We start from the raw sequence: 18605 nt of genomic DNA, 5'->3' as shown, positions 1-18605 counted from the left end.
TTTTAGTCATGGTTTTACTGAGACAGAAACGTCATGTTAGTTTCAGCTATTCTTTTGCACAAATAAAATGTTACTCTCTTTATGAGGAAGGTTGATTCTCTCCCCCCAAAAAAATTAATCTTACCCAAACCACAAGTTCACCTGGAGGAACTTGCTTGTCCCTGAAGGTGCTTGTCCCTGATACAGCATCTTCATTTTGAGAGAAATTAAATTTGAATTTGGTTCTATCTATGTATACCAGTAAGAGTTGTTTCAGTCTCAACCTTTTCTCTCTGTGTGCCTGATCCTCTACAACTTATAAGAAGGCCTTCCTCTTTTCCACGTTTGTCACTGCCTCCATTGCCTAGTTAAAAGTGTTGTGGCCAAGCACTGGGATCCTACCTGGCAGCCAGGTCCCAGTGGCATTCTTCAGAGACTTTTACTAGGGCATCATCCTCTCTAATGCCTTGGATAATGGGATGGAGTGAACACTTAGTGAGATTGAGTGACACCACCAACTTAGAGGGCATGGTCAGTATGCTGGAGAGCAGAGCTACTGTTCAAAGGAACTTCAATAGGATTGCATTGACAGGAACTACCTGAAGGTTCAGCAAAGAGAATTTCAAAGCCCTGTACCTGGGGCAGAATGAACCCTGTGCATCATAACTGGCTGGGGAACAGCTCTGCCAAAAAGGATTTGGAGCCCTGGACAAGAGGTTGAACACAGGTCAACGGTGTGTCCGTTGGTGAGAGCTGGGTGGCTTCATCCTGGGGAGGAGAAGACTAATGGAGGGTGGGGGTATGGAATTGCTATCTTCAGCAGAGAGGAAGGAACCAGATGAGAGGCACCATTTGAAGTTGCAGCAAGAGAAATTTGGATGAAGTGATAGGAAAAAAACGTTCACTGTGAAGGTGGTAAAGCACTAGAACAGAGGCCCAGAGAGGTTGTGGAATCTCCATCCTTGGCGATATTTGGAACTGGGCTGGACACAAGCCCTCAGTAAGCTGATCTAACTTTGAAGTCAGCTCTGCTTTGAGTAGGAAGTTGGACTAGAGACCTCCAGAGGTCCCTTCCAGCAGGAATTACTCCATGATGTTGTGCTCCTCCTCTCACTAATCATTTTTCTTCTGAGTACCATCCAAATATTTCTGAGTTACTTTCCAGGTGTCCTTCTTCTCTCTATGGAAATAGCTGTGCATTTGTATAGAAATACAGTTTGAGGTGCAGATGTATTTTTAACAAATATGTGCCTAACTAGTACATTAATGTATTTCTGCTGAAAAAATTTTGTATACAAGCACAGAAATTTCAGGCTCTACATAATGTATTATGTAAGTTAATAAAGTACATGGATGTGAAGGGTTTTCCCCTCTAAATCACAGCTGAAAACATTTCCTCTAGTGATGTTACTTCTGACTTAAGGCTTTCTTCTGCAGTTTAATTTCCCTTGGGTTTGTGTGATCCTGTTTGTGCATCTTGAGACCTTTAGTTTTGGAACTGATGCTTTAAACGTCAGAAACTTGCTGCTTTCAGAAGCAGAATAGACTTTTTGATCCAATATGGTAATTGTTGTGAATATAGCTGCTATATTTTGGTTTTTGTGTGCACATAGAACCTGGCAGGTTTTAATCATATGCTTTTTAGAGATTGACTAATCAAGTTCAGGAATTTTAAAAATACATTCCACCAATTATTTAATACTTGTGTGCTTTCCACATTTGAATTTTAAATATGTAATTTCTCCAGCTGAAACTTACTCTGTTCTCTGAGTGAAATTCTGCTGACTTTTCTGGCATTGTAATAAATCTTTGGTTATCTAGGACATTAGAGCCCTATTTGATTTTACATTTGACAGCAGAACTCTTTATTTCTATTTCAAACACTCATACTCTATCTCCATGGTTAAAATGAGTTTTTCTTCATGGTAGAGGTATGAGAGGTAGAGGTATGAGACAGACAATTAAACAGTTGAGGATTCCATTCAACCATATCTTTTACAGTCCAGTAAGTCTCCATTAAATGACAATTGTAAAGAGCATGAAATAAATGCATTCTGTGGCCTCACAGGCAAGAACACTTTGTGGTTGCTGATAAAAATTATAGAGAAGATACTCATTTTATGGGTACTTTTGTTCCCTTCTTTGGTGAATTTATGTCACCCTTTACCTTCTGTCTGTATAATTAATGACACTGCATTAAATTCTTAGCTCTGGCTTTGGAGAAGAGCGTCGCTCTTAGTGCCACTGTTACTTCTGCAAAGGCAATGCATCTTCCAGAGCATTGTTCTAAGTTGGGCACCAACATTACTCAGTTCTGCATTATTGGAAATTTATGATTTGGGGTTAGGCTGATCGCTTATTTTGCAAGCAAATATATTTTTCTGCTTTCTCCATTTCTTCTCTCATCATTCACTAAGAGTAGTTTCTTTTAATAATTTGCAAATTCTTTTAAAGCACTGGAGATTTGTTTGTTCAGGTCAAGAGTTTGTCAGCATATTTTTAAATGAAAGAAATATGTCTGTTCAGAAGAGTTAGTAATTCATGCTTAATAATGGAGTTCAGGAAAGTATGTTATGTTGTGATGGATTTGTTAAATAAAGCATTGTAAATGTGAATATGAATAAATGTTCAAGTTGTAGTTTGATAAATAGACTGTAAAGAACAGAAAAATAATCTGTAAAGGAGAAAGATTTCTTTATAATAGTGATTGATTTTTATATTTGCTTTAGAGAGAGTGTTTTCTGTCTACAAAAAGTTGTATTGCCTGCAGCTGTCACTGAAGCAGGTAGCATATGCAGAATTACTGGGACATATTTTCTCACTCTCTCTGCCTGCCCTTTTTTATGTAGTCCACAGGAGAAACACCCACAACCCCAAAGCATACAAAGGACAACAGAGAGAGCTTCTTCCCAGTAACGCCAGCAACACTGCATCCTACCCCAGTGAATCCAGACACCGTGACTCCTGAAACTCTCCTGAGACTGAACGATCTGCATTCCAAATCCAAACCGACCTCTTCCTCTTCATCCTCCTCCTCCTCAGCATCTTCAGTACCTCCATCCCAGGAGTCACACAGGGACACTGAGCATCTCCGGAGTCAAAATGCCGAGACTGCTCCCAGCATGAGTGATCTCGCACGTGGTAAGTCTCAGGGAGACAGAATGTTTTGGCCCTCTCTAATGGGTTTGCCTAAGCCACGGGGTGAGTCAGTGCCAGAGTTCTGATTCTGGCCCATTTTCTGAGCGCTAGACCACATTCAAAAGGCTACACAGAGTTTTTGTCTTGGTCCTGAATTGGGCACATCTACATAATTAATACATATTTTAATTACTAGGATAGATCAAAAGAGCAACCGCTGTCTATGTAACTTGCATGTGAAATCATGGAAAAACAGCCTAAAAGTAGTCATATGTTTTAAATAGAGAATTTAAGTCTCTAGAAACATAAAAACATTTGTTTTGTTTTCTTCAAAGAGGTAAGGATGCAGTTATTTAAAATGCCTTAAATGTTTAAAAAAGTTAGAAGTGATTGGAATTCAAATAACTGGTGGACAGCCTACATCTGACTTACAAGTGCCTGATTAACATAATTAGATGCATAGCTATCGCTGCCCTGTATATGTGCGTGGAGATACACTAACTTTATGAACCATGTAGAAGCTTGGAATTTTCACAGTGTTACGTATCATCACTGTTACTTTTTGCATTTGAGAAAAGAAGCATCTGGCGGGACTGGAATGCTGGGATTATATTATTTATAGACCTAGGAGGTTTATGTGCAAGGTTAGAGTACAGAAAGGATTGAAGAAACAGAACAAATGTGTTTTATTCTATAGCATGATTATGTGGCTTGTTTAGGAATGTGTTATGTACTTGGTTGTATACAGTTTGTCTAGATGAGGAAAGAATTAAATGAGTGCTGTCTTTTTCTTTACTGCTGTCACAGCAGGCTGGCTTGTTAGCATAGTCTGTGCAAGGCAGTACTGTAAGTTTAGACCCAGTTTCAGACTTGTCTTGGGTGCCCAAAAGAGATGGTTGTGTTTCTTTGTGGGTCACTGTGCATGTTAAGGTGGCAGAGCACCTGCCATAGCCTGTACTTTCTTGTGACCTTAGCAGGAACACTGTCTGAAAAAGCATCTGCTGCTGCTTTTGCTCACTCCATCTGTTCACGAGCTTGGGCCCTAACACTGCTCACAAAATGCCATAGACAAATTTGTAGGAGCCCAGATAAAGTTATGAATGAACCATATACATACAGGTATTGTGAAAAGTGACAGATGAGGATACAGTAGAAATAGTGCCCAGATTTGTGAGTCTTAATGGTGCATAATATTAATTAATGATGAATAGACTCTGATCTAGTCTGGATGTTTTGTTAATCTGGTATTGTGACACTCTGAAATTTTGATCTGTATACTTCTGGTATTTCATTTCTTTCCATAATGTAATCAGCCTTGGCATCTGAATGCGTGTAATCTTCTGAATTCATCAGCAATGAAGAGCAATTTAGAGAGAAATCAGTTTTCCGAATTCACTAGTCTCTGAGTACAGGACAAAATCGAAACTTAACATCCAATATTAGCAGTGGCATTATAATCATCTAATTTTCCTTTTTCACAAATCCAGGGAGAGATTGTCTTGGGAGGGGAAGAAGGAAAGGGGAATGATAAGGAAGGAGTGGCTTAGTCAGTGTGTAAACCATGTTTGTTATTGTCCTTATGAAGCTAAAGAATGGAGTTGCATGGTGTCATAAGATATCTTGTCAGGCTTGTTCAACAGGGAGTACTTCAGGTTTGTGCCTCGACAACAGAGGAGAAAAAAATGAATCCTCTGTAAAGTCGCTGTATACATACTGAGGAGACTAGTAGGAATGACAATGCAGATAAGAACTCACGTATTCTTTTGGTTTTCAAACAAAACTCACGAGCATTTCTGATGTGCTTTCCTCTCTGCAATTTCCCAGGCCACATTGCAGTGATTGGAAGGTTTGTTTTAATCTTTTGAGTTCCTAGGCTTTGTTAGGGTGCTAAAGTTACAGACTGTTTGTTCTTCTTTCATGCTTTCTATACATCATCTTGGTTGAGGGAGGTGGAAGGGTTAGCTGCCAGAATTACACCCCTGAAACTCTGTCTGAAGATGAAGAGGCGCTCTGCAGAGTTCTCATTCCAGTGCTGAATGCATATGTTGTATCTGGCGTTCTGGCTCTCAGATCTACCTGACAGGTGATTTCTCTAGCTGAGACACCAATTACTGCTGTGTCCTTTCTTTTTCTTTTCTTTTTAATTCTCCTACCTCTGCATCCACCTTCTCTAAAAAGAATTATTTATAATTCTATTATAACCCTTTTTCATCTGTTTTCTATTAGCTCTGTTTCTGTAAAAAAAAACTCCGATTTTTAATCTGTTTTCATCTTTTTTGTCTCGTCACCTCCTCCTGTATCTATTTGTTCATGTGAAAGTATTCTGCATCAGAGTATTAGCTGCTGTCATTTCCTGTGACTTCACCCAGAAGAAGGAATGCTTTTCCAAGCAATGTTGATGCTATGCCACTGATTTCTTATGTAAATATTTTAGTGCGATTCTGTCTAGTCCATGACTAACTGGTACAGAATACAGCGTGATGAAGTCCAGCAGCAAAGTGATGATAGCGGTAGTTTCAGCCCGAGAGCATCCTACTTTTAGGTGTAAATGTACATAGGACTATTAGCCCTTGTGACTCAGCCTGAAATTTTCTCTGGGGAAGCTAAAATAGGACAATTAGGATAAACCCTCTCCAGCCTGTCACGCTGTTCCAGTATTATACTGTTCTGAATTGCTGAAAAATCTTGACATTTTCTTCTGCTTTGCTGTCCTTATTCTATAACGATTCTTATAAGGAATGAACAGGAAAATGTTCACATCTGAGTTTTGATACCAAGAGAAGGTTTTTGTACTTGGAATTATTTAAAGTTATGTATTTTGCTTAAAGCCAACATTTTGCCGAATTGGAATATAAAATCAGAGTAGAAGAGTAATGCTCCCCCCCATTAAATTGATGTCCATTTGAGGCCTAAGCATTTCAATATAAAAACAAGAAAGTCATGGTATAGCTGTCCAAACTTAGAATTTCAGAGCTAAGGAAGACAATTCTTTCTGTATTGTGCAGGGAAGTTGCACTCCATAAGCCATGTGAATATCCTGCTGTAATTTCAGATGTTTATGTAGGCACAACAGGGCAAGTGGAGGTGTAAATGTATTTCAACCTGTAGAGCTTTTAGACTTTCAGAAGCACGAGAAATAAATGCATGAGGGTTCTCTCTTGAATGCACACAATGTTCTACTCTGTTTTCTTGTGTCACTTGTATGCAACTTACTTTCATTACTTTCTCCTTCATTTCCCATGTTGACTTGTCCTGGTTTTTGGCAGCTGTCTTCCTCAGTTCCCAAGGCTGATTTCCTACATGGCTTTAATAACTCTTCTTTAAAAACTTGTAATCCCCAAGCCTTCTGTACCATCCTAGGGTGGAAGCTCCTATCCCCCTGTTAGTGACTCTAAAGTCACTAATGGAAATCACCCAGGCTGCCTTCAGCTAGCTCTGCATTTGCTCTCTCTGAGCTCTCGCTGCTTCAGCCGCCTTGGCATTGGTATTCTCACTTCCCTTTGTCTGTTCGTTGCTTTTCATGAAGCTTTTTATTTTTCACAATGGGTGCACTCCGAAAACAACTTCACTGCTGAATGTCAGCAGGGGGCTTCCTGCTTGTGAATGACTTAATTCCCTTTTGCCCAGTGCTCAGACAGTACCAGTCAGTCATGTCTTTTCCTCTTCCCTTTGGAAGTACGTTGATTTGCTTTGCTATTACAACAAAGTCATTCCAGAAGAGTTTTTGGGTACGCTTAATGTCGATTTCTGATCTTTACCCTTCAAATTTCTTAAGTTTTATTTATTCAATCCAATGCTGTGTAGAAAATCCTTTGAAATTAAAACTCATCAGTTTTGTGTATCCATGTTAGATCAGTAAGGAAAACAGGACAGGAACAGCAGCTTCCCAGCTGTGGCCTGTGAGGTACGTAGCCAAGGGTTTAGTGCAGGCTGGGCAGGTTTGTGGTCCAAGAAGCGCTCTAGCCCCATGCACCCTTAGATCCCCCTGAAAATCCCAGGGAGTCACTGGCCTATGGATATTTTGCAGTGATGGAACACATCTTCTGGAGACCTTCTGTAAAAAGATTGTGAAAGAACATGATAATGGTGCTATGTTGTTACAGTATTACTGTTTCAGTAATACTGTAACAGTTCAGTTCAATTTCACTAGTTCTAGATTACTGCCAGCAGTGTAAAATTTACATATATTCCTGCACAAGTGAAGACTAAAGAGAGATCTAGTTGTAAGCCTGCTGTACGGGTATTATGTTACTTACAAAGTTCTTAGAAAATTGTGGGGTGTCATTATATTCTTTTAAGAGGTTTTTCTAACAGCTGCTTTTGCTAATTTGCATTGTGCTTAGCTGGCTGTCACTCCAAAGAAGGATGAAATACTGACAGAGAAGGAAAGGTCTTATGGCTTTCGTTAGATAACTAGTACATACAATTCAGAAACAGTAGACCATAAATGAGTGACTGTTACTATCCACAGGTGCTACTGTTTGATGCTCTCCAAATGATGCGTGCTTGCTGAGCCAGATACTAAAACACAAATATCAATTAGCCGTATTTCTATAATAACATTTGAAAGTTCATGTCGTTGAATAACAAACTGCTGTCTTTTTGATCTAGGCCCATGCATTTTTTAATTGAAGTTTCTGTTTTGTTTTAAAAGGAGAGAGAGAAAGTTAGGATTGAACTTCAGGGCTTTTCTTTACCAACATGCGTGCCAGCTTTCTGCACTTCTAGGAAGCTTGGTAGAGGCACGGAATGTTTTTGGCCACGGGAACTCCACTGTCTCTGCTGTTAGACGGGCTGCAGCGTGGCTGTCCCAGCGACCAGGTAGCTTGGGAATTAGTACGGGCCAGGGGCTGTTTCCAGGAAGCGCTTCCAGAGCAGCCACCTGTAATAAGTTTTACTTGCATTAATGTTGTTCTGTGACAGCTGACCTTGGCATTAGGAAGCCGTTTGGGGTATGTCTCATATAATTGTACAGTAGAGTCTCTGTTCAGGACCCTAATGGTAAATATAGCAGTATGCCGTGTTATTACAGTGCAAACTTCTGTTCACCAGATTGCTTGAATTTCTTTCATTTCAGGGAGCAATAGAACTTGTGTTCTGCAGCTTTGCACCTCCAAAATTACTCTGATGCTTAATTTTTAACACATGGCTTTGTGTGTCAGCTTTGAATGTAGTTTCCTGAATTTGGCATTTCAAGTCAAATACTTATTTCTACAGCTATGACTTTGGTCGTGTTTTTTTAGAAATAAATTTCATGGCAGGATATTTGGAATGAATTCAGAGAAAAAAAATGTGTAAGGAAAGGGTACCAAGTATACCTGCCACATCCTATGATGAACTAAAGAGACTTGCTGCCTGCTGTGGTGTAGTACCTCATGGCAGATACAACTTGAGGGCTCATACCCCCATTATTTCTGTAGGTCAGCATCCTTATCAAACTGTATTCAGCTGAACCAACCTGTGTTCCAGTGCAGTCTTTCCGTTGACTTAGTAGCACAGTGTATGAGGAAACTCTGAGCTCCTTCAAATTCAAGCTTTCCGTGGCCTTTGCAACTGCTGGGAAAAAAGCTGTATTAATTCCCGGCACTCTGGAGGGCAAGGCAGATGGAGTACAGAAAATTAATTGTTTTTACGTTAGCACTAGTCTTTGGAAATGTGGTAAGATATTTACTCCATTGTGTCAGGGAGCAAAGGATCAGACCCATTTCCATCACCATGAAAAAAAACCCCGTAATAATAATATTTACCTCGTATGGTAAATAAGCAGCAGTCAGCTCTGTGAACAATTGCATGTGCTGTGAGTTAAAATACAAAGTAAACCAATTGTTACTGGGCCTAGTAAAATAAGTATTTCCTAGTGCCTGCAGCCAGCAGAATTCAATCCTTACTCTTTTGAAGTGGTTGGAAGGCAAGGTAGTACAGATTCACTAAATCATAGTAATGGATTTTCAGGTTTTTTGACTTGACACACAGAACTGCTGGGGAAGGTGTTTTGCAGAGGGATGAAGGCAAATCGTGCAAGTGCTTTATTTAAGCACTTAAAGCTGTTGTCTATTAATTTCTCCAAGCATTCACTTTTGAAACCATGTTAGTATTCTGTCCTGGAGTTCAAAGCTCAGCTCTATCCTTTTCCCTATAAAGAATGATGTTTTGTGCATGCACTGTAAGTTGCTTGTATCCTTTAACATGTCTGTGCTATAACAGTTCAAACTGCTTCCATCAGAAACTGGAAAACATTTTTTCCAGGTGCTAGTCACATTTTCTGGGCTTGTCTTTCAGTTGTCGTGTAATAGGTTTAGTGCATGACTAATGGATTTTTTGAAATTCCTCATAAAATGTTTTATAACACTGTAATGTTAATGTCTCTTATACCTGACAGCATGACAAAATCAAATGATTAAGTGTACAGTGCAGTGCAGAGAGCCCAGAGCAGCTGTTTACTGGTTACAGTACTACTGCTTTTAAACTTTCTCCACATCAGCAAATTGCCAAGTGAATGTTTTTGAAGGTGTTATTTTTCGTTTTATACACATCAGAATAGCAAAGTAAATTGTCTCGGTTGCAGGAGTTGTATAATCCAGATGTTTATAGTGTGTGGATATATGTATATAGTGTATTCTCTGTATAAAGAGAGACTGAGAGAGAGAATATTAACTGTGATGAAGTCATGAACCCAGGCGCCCGCTATAGGCATCTGCAAACACTGGTTACCCTGGCAACAAGTGGAAAGAGGTTGGAGAGGAAAGCTGGAGTAGGTTGTTGCATTGAATTGTTTTCAGCTTGTTTCTTCCTCACTAAAGCAGGGAGATGTTGAAAGGTATGATGTCCCTCTTTCTATGTATGTGCTATTTTATATGTATTTAGACAGTTGTTCGAAAGGGAAGGCTAAAAAAAATACTTGTAATTCAGCTCGATTGGAGATGAACTTTTCAATATAAATAATAATTGCATTGCAAATCTGTGGGTTTTTTCTGTGTGCTTAATTTTTGTGTGTTGTATTGTAAGGTGAGAGTGTTAAACGGATCTCCAGAGTACAGCACCTGTCCCATCTTCAGCCTGGAGACAAGTGACTGTTGCATATTACGTCTTCAGAAACTGTTTTTATTTTAAACTGGGTTTGTAGAGCTAATGTTTGAAAACCTGCCAGGACAGTACAAGTACTGAATATGACCAAAAGATTTGTTAACTGATATTAAATCTGAGCTTCTGAACGTCTTCAGAATGTGCTGTACCTATATTCTTGTGCTCTTGCACTTGTGCAGAATATTGTGGCTCATGAGTTAGTGGAGTCTTTACCTCCCTGGGGAAAGTTTTTATTAGAAAAACTAGGCCATTATGTTCAGGGCTGTAACAGCCTCTTCCACAAGACAAATATCAAGATACTCTCTTCAGAAATCTGTTTTAGACAAATAATTGGAGATCCAATTGTGTGTTTCTTCTTGATTATCCTCTCTCTTTTGCCCTTTTGGTCTGTAATGAAAAAAGATATAATAAATATCTGTGCAGTACATTAAAGTATAAATAGTATAAATTATCATATATACACATGAAACAACAAATTCTTGGCATTTTGAAGAATTTTAAAAAATACTTTGTTCATTAACTTTATTTTTAACTTAGAAATAATGCCACTCAAGTGACTATTACCAAAAAAAAAAATTGCACAGTCCTGAAAGAATAAAGCGTATGACCCAGTCAGGGAGTTGAATTCAGTCCCTGTGTATTTAACACCTCTGACAGCAAGGGATTGATTAACAGACAGTGGTTCTTGATTTCTCATGTACTGAAAGACACAGCCTAATAGAATATTAACAAGTGTTGTTTCCAGAAGTGCAGTGACAGAAATACACACTTAGTGTGCCAGGCATCTACCCTTTCATGTCCATTCACTTCTACATGAAAAAGGGCTGACACATAATTTTATTCAAATGACATCTGATTTTACTACACTGTAAAACTGGATCTTCAAAACTAACAAAAACAAATATGATATGGAAGATGGAGATGCTTACGAGTACGCTGATTGCTCACAAAAGAACATAGACTGATAGCAGTCTTGTAGCATCTTCCTAGAAATAGGCTGCTCAAAAGAGCTTTTGTCAGTGGGGCATAATTTGGTTAAAAAGCAAAGCAAATCAGCTTAGGCAATGATGTATCTTATAATTAAACAAAGATTATAATCAGCACAAGAGGTAGAGTTTTGTCATTAAACAATAATCCAAATCAGAGCTCTTATTCTGAATGGTGAACTAATAAGTCCCTAATGTAATTTAGCAGCTGAGTACATACAAAACTGTTCTCAGTTAGCAGTGTAGTTGAGGCTGTAGGATTTGCAGTTTATTTGCATGTAGTATTGTATCTGCTAAATGAATTACTGTTTTTGTATTCTTGGTTAATAAGTGGATAAGAAACATTGTGTTAGTACTTACCCTAGGTACTTCAGGCTGTGAGTTTGGAGTAAGTTAAAAAGGAGTTGACTTCTTAGCTGTCTTGTAGGGTAATCTTCTGAAATCATAATTTTCATCTTGCTTTTCTTCAAATGTTGATGTAATGATTCTGTCTTTTGAACAAGTGTCTTGTAGCCATTTCAGTGTGGGAGTCTTCTGGGTTTAGGCTACAGCTTACCGTCAGACGCTAGCAGTGTAATGGGATATGTGTATATTGGCTTCAGGCCACATTAGGGCTGATCCTTCTTCGTACAGTCTCTTGTGATTTGTCAGCATGTGGTTAAATCATACGTGTATCTGGTATAAAGGGTAGGCAAAGACACAAAATGATCCTTAGCTATCCCCTGCTTCTTAAGCAGGGAAACAATGGATTATTATTTTTCTAGTCAAGATTCCTGTAGTTTAAGTACTTGCTTCTGTGTTGTTTTTAAGCTGATTTCGTCTATTAATACAATATATGTATAGATGCAACTATTATTTTTCTACTTCCAAAGCTGTATTTTGAAGTATCCATAGAGAAATGTGCAAGAGAGTGCCGAGAATGAGAACTACTTTCTTCTGCATTAGACCTTTCCATTTTGTACTTGATAGTGAGTGGAACATCACAGAACAGAATCTGCCTGTGATTTGTGCTGTAGTGTGTGACCTTTCTTTTTTGGGAACTGTTGGAGAATTCTCTACCAGCAAACTCATTTATCCTAAGGCTTGTATTGGCTACCAGCTACAAGGTTAGATGATGGGTTCTTTTCTTTACCAATGAAAATCAGTGGATGAAAGAACTTACAGCCTCTTTTGGTAAGCCTTTTTTTGCACAAATTATTCAAGAAGCCTAGAAAATGAATTAGAATCTAATTCATTTTAAAAGTTGCATCTTTCAAACTGCATTGATCTGACTTTTACCAAGCTGTTAAGCTGTAATGTTGTCTTAAGCGTTTTCTGCAAGGGGAACTCCCGTACAGGAGAAGATTACCATGGTAAATTCCAAGTTCTTATCTATGTTTATGAAGACAGAGAAGTGTTTTTAACATTTGAGGGGGTGGAAGTATTTTTCCAGTCAGGAAAAGCTGAAATATATATTCCTTTCTAGGACATTATACTGTCAAAATCCTGAATTAATTTAGGGCATGGACATACAAAGAATTTTAGAGTAAGTTAGACTGTGAACATACATTGCATCTGCTGGTCTGTCATAGCTGCCTGTGCACACCTTAGCCTGTGTAAATATAAGGTGATTCCCATTAGACTAGAGAGCTCTTTGTTTTTGAAGGATAACTTCATTTTTATCAGAGACTAAGAGCTTGTTTGTGTGTCCATAGCCTTGAAAGGCTAGCTGCTGTTTCAGTCTGCCCTTCCCAGAAAGGGCATCAGTAGCTCTCCGTAGTTCAGTGAAAAATGCTCCTGTTGTGTACAATATGCAGCTCAGTGTGTAAGAAAACTGGTTTAACGCTGCATTAATTTAAAAGCAGATACAGTGGGTATGTAATGAAGAGATTGTACACACACATACATGGATTCTGAATTAGAAACACCCCAAGTTCCAGAATAGCAGAAGGTGGGAATTTTAGACTAATGTATTTATAGAGGTACAGTGGACACATCAGTGAAAAGTGGGGATTTAGTATAACTTGATATTGGTTTCATAAGAAAACAGATTTGGCGCTGTTACTGGATACTCACAGTAATTAATCTTACCAGTAAGCTGCACTTCAGTGTAGCGTGTACCTGTGGTTGCAGATCAGAGAGGGACCCATCGATCACAGCTGGCTCATCGTTAAGGGTGGTGGATTTTGCTCTGCATGTGTGACAAGTGCTTCAACCCTCACATCTCCAAAGGAGAGTGGCCAGTTGCATGTGTTTTTCTCACAGATGTGCAGAGATAACAAAATGTCATACACAAGAATTTTTTCTTTCGCTTTTTAAACGAAATTTACTTTTTTTTAAGAGCTTGAATTGATGGCAAGTATGAAAAAGTTGGTTCTGCCATTGTAGCTCGCCAATATTTAATTTTACTCAGTCATGTTACAGTTTAGAAATAGAGCAAGGGTTAAAAAAAATTCTACCAGTTGGTTAGACAGCAAAAGAATTGAGGCTTAGGAGAGAGATCAGGATGTCTCTTAATCTGTAAATTATATTTCATTAATAAAGAGGAAGAAGAGCTTGAAGTGCCTTTGGAGGGGCTTGGATTTCAGCAACAGGAGTCACGGCTTTGTCAGCAGATGAAAATGGCTACCGTTGCACCATCGCCAGAGCCTGTTTGCTGGCAAGTGGAATCAGTGACCAGCACAAATTCGGGACATGCTTGTACCCAAGGTAGGAGCTTTCTGTGCTTCAGAAAATTCTGAAAATGGGTGGTTAGTCACGGAGCAGTCTGTAGGGATGGACTGATTGGATAGTTGTGATGTGTATTCCTCAGTTTCTCTGCCTGCCTTCCAGTCAAGTATCCAGAGCTTAGAGGCATTCCTGGCAATGTCCCAGCTTCCTGGGAAGGTGCCTTGTTGTCCTGTAATGGTTATTCTTTTTGGTGTATGACTCACATGCTAAATACCACGGCAGTGAAGCCAAATAAAAAAACCTCCCAATACCAGGCTATCACACTCCTATAGTTTGTGCATCATTTAAAGTAGAATGTTTCTTTAAATTGAAATCCTACACGGGGCAATATGACAGCACTTTGGATTACACTATTGGAATATTTAGCAGAAGGAAACGATTTTTCACAAAACCTGACTCACTCAGTCTGAGTAAAACAGCATTACAGCAGTTAATGCTTTCTATCCCTCCTCTGCCCCCTTCCCAGGAGAAGTAGGAGTTGGTGTTTTAATTGGAAAAATGTAAAACTTGTTATTTCAGGCAGGCATATTCTAGATATTCATGTCTGGAGTATCTTGTTTTTCCTTATTTGTGAGAGGCAGATTATCTCGTGTCTGATTACTGCAACATTTCTGCTACTCTACTCTGAAAAGATTGGCTGCCCATCGAGACGGGTCACTGACCTTCCTGGAAAGCCGTGCCTCATCTGTTGTGGCATTTCTTACATTCTTGTGTACAGTTGAGAACATACAATTCAATTTTACATCCCTTAGTTCTGCTGCTGGTTGTTTTCAGGATATCATCAGGAAGCTGGCATTTTATTTTGCTGTGTTTAAGTGGCCATGTCAGTTCCAGAAATCTGCAAGACATGGATTTGACAAGACTGAATCTGAAAAAAAAAAGTATATGAACACCCACCATTATTACCAGTCTGAGACAGACTCTGGTGTTTTTCAATCATATAACTTTTTTTAAAAAATAGTTTTGACTCCATGTGAAGCAGCATTATTAGTAAGAAATCTCTTTGAACAAATTCTCAGTTTTTAATATGAAAGCACCCTCTTCTACTGGTTCTTGTTGCATATATATTATTTTGCAATGTGATAGTGCTAAGGAAGGGCCGGATCCCTCTTTACTTCATGAGATGAGCCCTGTTTGAGCAAGTTCACATTGTAAAGACCACAAGCTGATACACTTGGGAAGTATGTGGAAATTATGCTAACTAGTGTGGCAGACAGTGGCGTGAGCACACCAAGGAGGTTTTTATGCAGGATTTGAAGAGAGTAGTGAGGAAATCTTGACAGGCATTACCATATATTTTTCTTAAATTGTTGGGGAGTTGCTATCTCAATAAAGAGGCGATGCTATTGTGAAGGGAATTAAGATTCGTAAGTAAAGCGAAGTAGCTTTGTTTCATTACAGACTGGACAGGTAGTTAGGGAATGCAAAGATAAGATGGCTGCATCTGAAACAACAAGTGGGAAAATGGCGTTAGTAGTAGCCTTCTAACTAGATGTAGGTGGGTCAGTGCTACACTGACACTTGTCATGCTTGGTCAGGCTGAGTTTCTGCTGTCCAGTTAAGATTTTTTAAAAAGTATTACTGGTTTCCCGTTGTCATTATAGAATTTTAAGGCACTTCTTCTTCTGTTTCTGAGCCTTAATTAAAGCAAGGCTTGAAGAAAGGCCTTTTGAGCCAGCGATATGTCTAACAAGGAAATGTTCCCTCTTCTTTGACATCTGAAATCCTAGATCATTTCCTAACGTGTTTTTCTTATTATTTTCTGTTTAGCCTCCAGTTCCAAGCCTGAAGTCAGCTCCAGTTCACAGACTTTGGGAAGTCAGCAGAACAAGACAGATGGCACGCGAGTAAAAACTCGCATTCTGCCCAACATGCCAAAGCTTTTCATACCTTCATCTGTCACCAAATTTCCACCTGAGATCACTGTCACTCCACCCACTCCCACCCTCCTTTCTCCAAAGGGCAGCATTTCAGAAGAGACCAAGCAAAAATTAAAGGTAATAAAAGGGAAACACTAATTTTTTAGATTATTGTTTTTTTCTTAATTTTCCCCTCAATAAAATACTTGTCTGAAAGGAGCAACAGTTCCTGTCCTCAGTTCATAACCAGAGATAGAATAAGTAGTGGAAGATGCTGCTGCTGTTATCAGCAGGAGCCTTGGTGACATATTGGCTATGGGTGAAATCAGAGCTATTCTAGTCCTTACCCCTTTTCTGAGGGAATTAGGAAGAACTGCAAAAATGGGTGAGGGAGCTAGTGCAGCCATTGCAGTACTGAGTTTAGTGGAAGCTACCAGAATATTAACGGTGGGGAAGCCTACTGGTAAATGTTATGTTGTCTCATGTTAAGATGCCCTATCTTTTGTAGATGTAAGAGAGCTATTGAATGTGAAGGAATAGCAACCAGTTGGCTTTTATCCCTGTGATCATGGGTTTATCCTGACTATTTAGCAATATATTCTCTCTCTCTCTTTTTGGGATCAGTCTGCTATTTTGTCTGCTCAGTCTGCAGCGAATGTAAAGAAGGAGAGCCTTTGTCAGCCAGCTTTGGAAATCTTAGAGACCTCAAGCCAGGAGTCCTCACTGGAAAGTGATACTGATGAAGATGATGACTACATGGACATATGAATGAATTCTGGCCATCATCAACACCAACCATATAACCATTCTTCTTATTGCCAGCATCTCTGGCAGTCGAAACATCTTCGCTGGCATTACTCTCCATTTAATCTGCATCATTGTGTTCTTCACTTTCATTACCTTTGTTATCACCACTACCGCTTGTATTCCCTTCAAAATCTTCGCCATTCTCCCCACCATGGTGCTTGAAGGAAAGAATGATTGTTTACCAGGCAGTTAATTTGGACCATGCCATCACCTTTAACTTCAGTAAACACAAGGATGTTTTGATCTGCAATTCGTATCTCTACTGTTCCTGCTTCTTCAAACCAGAGCCTTGGGAGTCACTCCAGTAGCTCTTTTCTATAGCATTTTCTTCCTTTTAGTTGTCTTCTTGTGTTTTCCCTGCTAGTTAAGGTTTTTTCCCAATAATTCAACAACCTAATGTCTGTCTAGCTGTGCCATGATTAGTCTAACAGCTCCTTTTAAGGTGAATGGAGTAGGAAAAATTTGCTGAGCTGGTAGAGGTTTTAATTGCATCAAAGTCTATGGCTTTGTTGTGGGGCAAGAAGAGTGAGCTGAGAGTCTGTCAACTCCTTGGCACTGCTGGGTGCTTTGTTGGAATGTGACTCAGTGACAACAGGCAAAGAACCAGCTTTTCCAGGCAGACAGAGAGGTTGGCCTCCTGTTTGTGCTCATTTCACACCAATGTATGAGGTCCAGCAAAAGTGATCTACCTGAATGTTGGCTTACAGAACTGATCTTTCCAGAATTGTCTTACAGTCCTTTCTCTTCTAATGCCTTGGACAAGCATTTTGAACTGGGGGCTAGATGATATTTTTATGGTGGTATTGAAAAAACTTGAAAGATTTCAGTACCATTTCAGTAATGTCTGTTTTTTACAGAATGACACGAAAAGGTGTTTTTTATCTATCTGCAGAGGGACTGCTCACAGTTATTTATATGAGAAAATAATGGTAACAAAGATCCTTTTTTTTTTCTACTAAATGTTAACTTTGTAAAATAATGAATGCAAACCATGCAAAAAAAATACATCACACACTATATATACACACACGTGCGCCCACACACATATATATGTGTGTGTACATATATATGTATGTATATGAAAAAGAAAATGCATACAGCTTGCAATGTCGGATTTCTTTGTGTTTGGGGGAGTTGGTTTTCTGTAAAATGCAGAGCTTTGTATAAACTTGTTTTTTTCTAATAAAGTTGAAATGTACTGTTGTCTCTGTCTGTTTGAGAGGGCAAGGTGCCATGGTTCTGGAAAAAGTACTATTCCTCCCTTCCTTTTATTTCTTGGGTAGGAAGGTAGTGGAGGAAGGAGGGTGGAAGGAACCCTCTTCCTTTTCTGAAAACTGCCAGAGCTCTTCGGATGGGTTTAGTCTTGTGTGACCCAGAACCCGGCTCAGCCAGTGTTGCCAAGATTGCCTGCAACAGGTTCACTTCCCCATTGAGATGTGATCTGAACTGTTTTTCACCTGAGTATCTTTGAATGCTGATGAGCAACATAAGGGGTAAGACAACACGTGGTAAACAGGATCACATAGAATATTTGGCTGTACAAATTAGCATTTAATCCACTGTTACAGTGATCGCTCTCATTCACCCTAAGAATGGTGAATGGACTCTGGATAAAAAGAAGCAGCATCAAAGTTTGTATTGCAAGTTTATTCTCATATTCTAGGTTATTTGTTTTGAACAAAATGTAATTTGTAAGCAAGTGAGCACGTCCGTCTTGGGTGTATTAGCAACTGTCTGTGTAGCTTGTTCACTTACAGCAAGTGAGCTGGATGCAACTGATGTGGAAAAGGTCACACACCTGAATGGTAAAAGCAAATGGATGTTTTCAATAGTAATGTTTTCAGTGTTTGCTCTTTAGTTTGGTGTAAGTTACAGATACTGTGTATAGTGTCCTGTATAGTCATTGACTGGTAATAGGCTAAGGTAGCTTTAGATAATCAGGCATGATCTTTATTTTTGGAAGATAACACAGGAAAAAAGAAATCGGCTCCTTATGAGGAATGAAACACAACTTGGAGGAATTTGTTCTAAACAGGGCTCTTTC

At 39.1% G+C, this 18605-nt stretch overlaps 1 protein-coding gene across 5 annotated transcripts in view; it reads left to right on the top strand.

The window, feature by feature from the left end:
- CABIN1 (calcineurin binding protein 1) overlaps positions 1–17727 on the top strand; it is a 111613-nt gene extending 93886 nt beyond the window's left edge. For all 5 annotated transcript variants that reach the window (XM_068412561.1, XM_068412559.1, XM_068412560.1 and 2 more), the window contains exons 34-37: positions 2829–3120; positions 13710–13874; positions 15666–15892; positions 16379–17727. In XM_068412561.1, coding sequence (XP_068268662.1) covers positions 2829–3120; positions 13710–13874; positions 15666–15892; positions 16379–16522 — 828 coding nt within the window. In that variant the 3' untranslated portion in view covers positions 16523–17727. The remainder of the gene's footprint in view (positions 1–2828; positions 3121–13709; positions 13875–15665; positions 15893–16378) is intronic.
- Positions 17728–18605: the final 878 nt, after the last annotated feature.

The sequence above is a fragment of the Nyctibius grandis genome, chromosome 14 (assembly GCF_013368605.1).
Source record: "Nyctibius grandis isolate bNycGra1 chromosome 14, bNycGra1.pri, whole genome shotgun sequence".
Taxonomy (NCBI): Eukaryota; Metazoa; Chordata; class Aves; order Nyctibiiformes; family Nyctibiidae; genus Nyctibius; species Nyctibius grandis.
Note: the sequence above shows the minus strand (reverse complement) of the source record. Positions and strands in the feature narration are given on the sequence as shown.